At 34.8% G+C, this 6,385-nt stretch overlaps 1 protein-coding gene across 1 annotated transcript; it reads left to right on the forward strand.

The window, feature by feature from the left end:
- The first annotated feature begins 2,778 nt into the window (after positions 1–2,778).
- On the forward strand, positions 2,779–4,079 carry LOC149476689 (uncharacterized). The gene is made up of 3 exons (XM_089711707.1): positions 2,779–2,860; positions 3,014–3,702; positions 3,897–4,079. The coding sequence occupies exons 1-3, from the start codon at positions 2,779–2,781 to the stop codon at positions 4,077–4,079; spliced, it is 954 nt and encodes a 317-aa protein (XP_089567833.1).
- The last annotated feature ends 2,306 nt before the right edge of the window (positions 4,080–6,385 follow it).

Below are 6,385 nucleotides of genomic sequence, written 5' to 3' on the forward strand. Positions count from 1 at the left end.
CTATGTCCGTTAATTAACACCAATATGAGTTTTTTTCTCAATAAGTCAGGGATGAAAAATATAACTAAAAAAGTACTGCCATTCCATCCATTTTGGGACTTCTTCTTCTTCGTCATATCACTCTAGTCAGAGCGAACGTGGTCAACATGAGGTTTGGGGGGGTAGATGTTACCCGCTACACGATGTTCCGCCATATCTCTCTGTTTCCTGGCATTCCGCTACACTCGTGAAGTGAATCGCCAATCTGAATCTGGCGTATCTATCTGAATAAGCAGAGCGAAAACAACTTTTGTATTGTATGAATATTGTCGAATATCCAAAGAGATGTTAACATATTAACAATAATTCAGACTCCAAGAAATTATTTACAAATTATATTTAGAGGTACTTTACAATCGCTTTCGTATGATCTCATTTACATGTTACAGTCCAATAATTCGCTTAAACAATTTACACACTATTGTAGCATGTTTGACCGTCTTCACATTAATATAAGTAAATATTGAACAAGCGGCCAGCTGTGTGCCCGCGACCTTATTCCTAACTCGCCGCCGCGGTCGCGTCAAAGAACGCTCTTAAGTATTTTTTACAAATTATTCACACGTCTAGCCGCTCGAGCTTGTTTCCACTGTCTTACGATATTTGAAAAGTTTTTTTATGAAATCGGTTACAGTTTTGCACGCCTCATAAGCGAAGCGTTGAGGTGGGTACTACTGTCACTTCGCGCAAAACATCTGATTTTTTAAACTTAAAATGTCTTTATGTATCATACATTGCACTTGTAAGATAATACATACACACACATATTAAGAAAAAACACTATTTTTAACATTCAGGATATTTTTGATGTCATTTTTGTTATTTAAACTAGTTAAAAAACAGTTTAAAAAAGTTCTGTCTTGGACGTCCGTGTGTCTGTATGTGCGGAGGATTTTCTTGTTAACACGATAGCGACCGAAATACTTTACTAATCGAGTCTTTTTTTTTTCTCTTACGCTTGAGTATGCTCAGGAATAGAACCCTTTCATTTTTCAGGGTCTGATTCGATGTGGTTTAATTGTTATTAAATAAACAAAAATAATAATTAATAAATAATTATTAAAAAAAAATTATGAGGCGTGCACTTTTGGATTTTCCAAATTATTTGTATTTATGGACCGATTGAAGTTGCAATTTTATTTTGGATCTACCAATTAAATTTAAAAAAAGTTCAGTTTAGTTTAAGATGCATAATTTAAAATTGTAATCAACTCCTGTTATAGTTTTTATCCATTATAATATTAAGATTTTCAAATTGCTACGAAGCAACAGAGCAATCATTTACCAATTATAATAATGAATCATAGGTAAAATTGGATTTGCCGCTCAAATAATTTTTGAAGGTTTATGAAGAAGTTAAGTATTTTATAAGAAACAGCACAATCTCAGTATCCCACATACAACGGGCACACGTGGTTCCGCGCGAATGCCCGCGCTAACGAGTGAGCTCGCGACTCGCGCCACTCTGCTCGCCCGCGCCGCCCGTACCGGCCACTTCGGGCTTTGTACACACACTCAATATAATGAATAACACGATTTTACCTCAACTGTGTTTATTTCAAGTTAATGGTTAGTGATGTTACACCAGCATAGAGTTGAATATCAAATGGGCATTGCAAGTCTTATTTGCTTCGCTGTATTTATATTTGTATGAAGAGGTTGTAGTTTACATGCATTTAAAGGTTTGCCGATACGAATAATCTGAAACTAGTACACTAAGATGCTAATTAGTAAAATTATAAAATACTGGTTATCACCCTATCAATAAGGAATTGTTAAAATTTCGATTAGCTGACTCAAACAAATGACAACACATCGGTTATTTTTTTAAGTAAACTATTAATGTCATAGAGAACGACCATCGGGAATTGTTAAACATATCCCAACATAAGAAATAAAACAACTTCCAAATAAAATAGCAGATGATAATGAATAAAGACATAAGAATGAGATAAAACTGAAGTAACGTAGCAACACAGCCCAAGTTCAAAGGTCCTCCGAAACAAACAGTCGCTCAGCTCTCCCGCGGGACCGCAGTCATTCGGATTACATCATTGAATATTTCAAATGGAATTTTTTCTTGGATTTATGATTTGTGTGTACATTAAATCATTACGATAATAAATGTCAACTTCGGTTTTTTATCCAGTAATCGCATAATATTTCCCTGAAACGCATAGGTATTTGCTTAAAGAACACATTAAGATACATATTTGAAATATAAAATTATGACTGAAACATCAATAATCACTACAAGTATATTTGTCGACATCAAATCGATTCATAGTTTTAACATCAAAAATAAAGAAACTGTTACCTATCCAATTATCAAAAGATCGTTACCAAAAGATATACTTACCATGTTGTTACAGATGTTTTCCTGTATGAAACCAGATCGACGCGAGATGAATAATATCTTCGTATGTGTAACATGAATATTATTTTAATTTTAAATCGTAATAATTGGCTCGAGTGTACTAATTCGTAAATAGGTCGTGCTTTGCAACAAACATCAAAAGTATTAAATAAATGGCCGCCGTGAATGGAGCGAGCTGATAAATTCAGCCATAAATAAATTGTGCGCTGGAACAGTTGGTAGCGGATATTGCGAAACTAGACTCAATTTGACGTTTTATAGACATACATAAAGCTTTAAAATATAAAATCGTAAATATCAAATTCAAAATTGATTTTAGGCGTCGCTTTTATTAAATTGGAGCTGAAAATGAAAGGTTGAACATGATTTTTATATTCGTTGTATTTTTCTTATCTAAATCCTCGATCCGCGAAACAGCGGCGAGTCCCGCGGGCCCGCGCGCAGGTCTGTTTCTTTCAACATAAAATTCCTTTTACTGTATTCTCTGTAAGTTTTTGATTTAAGTGCAAATATCTGCTGGGACTTTACAAATTACGAGCTCGAGTCTTTGAGTTTTTCAGTTATCTTTTGTTATACTTTACCGACCGCTCATTTCAGACAAAAATGCAGATTTGTTGGAAGTTATAAAACTGAATCTCAGGACTAATAACGACGATTATGCCGACGCGTCGACGACTTCCAATGTCACGCACGGGCCGTTTGTGCCGAGCTCGAGTATATTGTTTAGTATGCGTCGGAAAAATAAAATAGAATCTATCATTATTAATAATAATAACGTGCTCGATTTTGATAAACCCAATTCAGTAAATAACACCAAAAATAATAATCAGATGTTCAAACCGATAATCAATAACGAAAAACTGGAACAGGTAGTAAAAACGACTACGAAAAATCCACCATCTCTGACCACGCATTCATATGCCATGCGAGTTAAGTTTTCCAAATCGAAAGCAAACAAAATTGAGAGGATCAAAAAGTTCTACGAAAAGAATAAAGTGCTGTTGAAAGAGTTTCTGAGCAGTAAGATAGCAGCCAAGACTCAAACTACAAAAGTGACTCAGAAACCGGACCTTAGACAGAAAGCTATGGGAAAATCGGTTCATAGTGTTCATAGACAGAAGGCTGCGAAAAACATTGAAATAAGGAAGAAGGTTATTGGAGCGAATGGAGTGCTGAGCAGAGGACAGGACTTGATTGGCAACGAGCAAGCTTCGGAGCCTCATAACGCCGATCAGCTCGACATGATGCCAGCGATTGGCGGGAGGATACATTTCAAGAGAATAGAGGTAAAAGCAATAATAATCAATATATAGCTTTTAAAATCTGTTAAAAATTCTTACTTCTAAATAGATAATAATATTCTTATTTTAATAAAATACGATTTCAGTTTAAAATCAGTCTAAAACTAGTCTTTACATAAATACGAATGGATTGTATTACACATGTATGGTCGTGCATTTAAACAAGCTTGTATCGGCAGGGTCGGCTGTGCCACCGGCACGTGATCGTCCCGGAAGGCCCGAAGTACGACAGCAAGGGGCGCGTGTACCTGGCCGCGCACGCCGCCAAGGTGCGCCGCCCCTATGACGTCACGCGCCGGCCGCGCCTGCTGCTGCCCAAGTGCTGCAACTGCTGCCGGAAGAGCGTGCTCGGCTGCGAGTAGATACCCCTGCTCGGTGGCCGGTGCTTCACGAAATATGAACTGAATAGTTTATGAGATATTGCGACATTGAATATAATATATATAGGCATTATCCTAAGAACTTACGTAAATGACTTAAGTAAATGGACTAAATCAACATGCATACAAATAATAACTCATATAATAAAAAAAGCATTATGTACTTAACTTATTATGTACTTATATATTATCTAGATAATAATAAAATATTGAAAAAAATTATACCGCGTTATTATTTATTCTAGAATCTAGAATATAAACTAATTTTGATATTTTCGTTTACATTTCCATGTTTTCATAAGTTAATTATTAAAAAAACAGACGTTTACTATTAATGTTGTTTAATTATTCATTAGTTCCAAGGTACTCATTTAGGTTCACAAACATTTAGGTTACCTAGCTAATGTCATATTATTACCACGGGCAATCTGAAAGCAAAGTTGGTAAAATAACATTTTGATAACATCAGACGTCCATATAACAGCTATGAAAATAAACCTGAACACTTACTTTTGCGCATTAATGTACATTTTCATTCTGAAAATTTAAATGAAATATTAATATCAACACGTTAGCAGACTAAAACATACGTGAGAAAATCAAATCACATCTTATGAATAAATAGTAATATAGTGTCAAAAATAGATTGATTGAACTAGTCACAAGAACTTGATCTTGTTTAGTGATCAGTAATTAGTTCAAACTTCAAAGTAGTATTACTTAGTCGAATGCCTAAATACAAGGCTTCGTAATGTTCGTTGATCTAAAACAAGGTTTGCCAACGGTGATAGATGAAAGATCATCATAATGTTATGTACTAACTAGGTAATTAAGTATAATATTCGCCCGTTCTATAATATATTATTGTCAACGTAGCCTGATATAAAAATCCCTCCATATTGTAGAAACTAAATTTTATAGTCTCCGTTGCTAGTTATTTAATTTTAATAAGTCTATAGTAGATATGTGTGTCAGTCTGTCTGTGTCTCTATATCTAAAGTTTGAAACGATGATGGTGATTGTTTGAAACCTAATAAAGGACATAGGAGAGGACTACGACTCACGAGAGTGAAACCGCGGGCGGAAAGCTAGTTAGCTCTATAGCCTCTTATAAACGTTATATGTTTTCTTATACGTAAATATCAGTATCATATAGATCACAGCTTTTTTATTTACCCATTTGTCTCATCCTGATTCATTACGAACCAATCTGCCGGCCGCTGCTGCCGTATCACCTTAACGCTAGAGTACGCTCGCCTCTCGCTCGGCGTCGCTTCGCTCTCAGCATACGGGAACAATATAACGTGATAATATTATGTGAAGGCTTTTAATCGCTACAATGTTTTATTATTTTTATTTCGAAGTTAAATCGACTCGCTTACATAATATGAACATTCATATTATATAATTATATAGTACTATAATATGCGTGTCAGAATTGTTAAATATAACTTTTAAAGTAGAAATAGATTTAGTGTTCCCGCGTAAACTCGTATCCATTAAAATGCATCAGGTACCCCGTGGCCCGTACCTACTTAGATGTTTATTTATGAATGATAAATGGTCTATAAATAATACATATTTATTTATTTTGTGCACAACCCACACACCATTTCAGTGATTGGAGCTACTGCTACTGCCCACTCTATAAAAAAATTGTTATCACGTGGGCAGTAACTATTAACCCATTGAGCCCCGAACGGCCAGATCCGGCCGCGACACAATAGATTTTCTATTGTGTCTGTGATTCCGGGGCCTGATTGTATTCAAGTAAAGTTTTAAAAATCCAGCAACAAGATCGGGGCTAAATATAATATTCTTACTTACTTTTAAAGAACGATCGTCAAAGCCATTTATAAAAAGAACCTGTAATTTTATTGGAACAAAGTAATGTAGCTTGTAAGAGATTCTGTAATTTTATTATCATTTAATCATTATGTACCATTGATATTATTAAAATTAGACATGTTTTAATCGTAAAGATACACATCTTGTTCACAACCTTAATTCACAACCATCAAGTAAAATGCATCGGGTGTAACCGACTGGACTGTGCTGCAAAATCGATTACAAAGCATCCGTTACTTTAATCAGTATTATCAAAACAATTAAAATTTTTATCTAATAAATGGAAAAACATTAAGTAAGAGCTTATAGACTGGGGTAGAAGCCTTTAAAAATAATGAAAAGATAAAAAAAATCGCAGTCGGATGAAACCCATTAGAAAAGGAGGGGAATGTGATGAAAATAAAAGGAAAAATAAATTACGGTCAATCCGAGTTCGGGAA

Source organism: Colias philodice, chromosome 27 (genome assembly GCF_061535455.1).
Source record: "Colias philodice isolate Cphi_HAF_F1 chromosome 27, ilColPhil1 Martin Lab GWU primary, whole genome shotgun sequence".
NCBI lineage: Eukaryota > Metazoa > Arthropoda > Insecta > Lepidoptera > Pieridae > Colias > Colias philodice.

Coding starts and splice junctions, on each gene's coding strand:
- LOC149476689 (XM_089711707.1), top strand. CDS start 2,779: ATGATTTTTATATTCGTTGTATTTTTCTTATCTAAATCCTCGATCCGC. Junction 2,861..3,013: donor TCCCGCGGGCCCGCGCGCAG/GTCTGTTTCTTT, acceptor CGCTCATTTCAG/ACAAAAATGCAGATTTGTTG. Junction 3,703..3,896: donor TACATTTCAAGAGAATAGAG/GTAAAAGCAATA, acceptor TTGTATCGGCAG/GGTCGGCTGTGCCACCGGCA.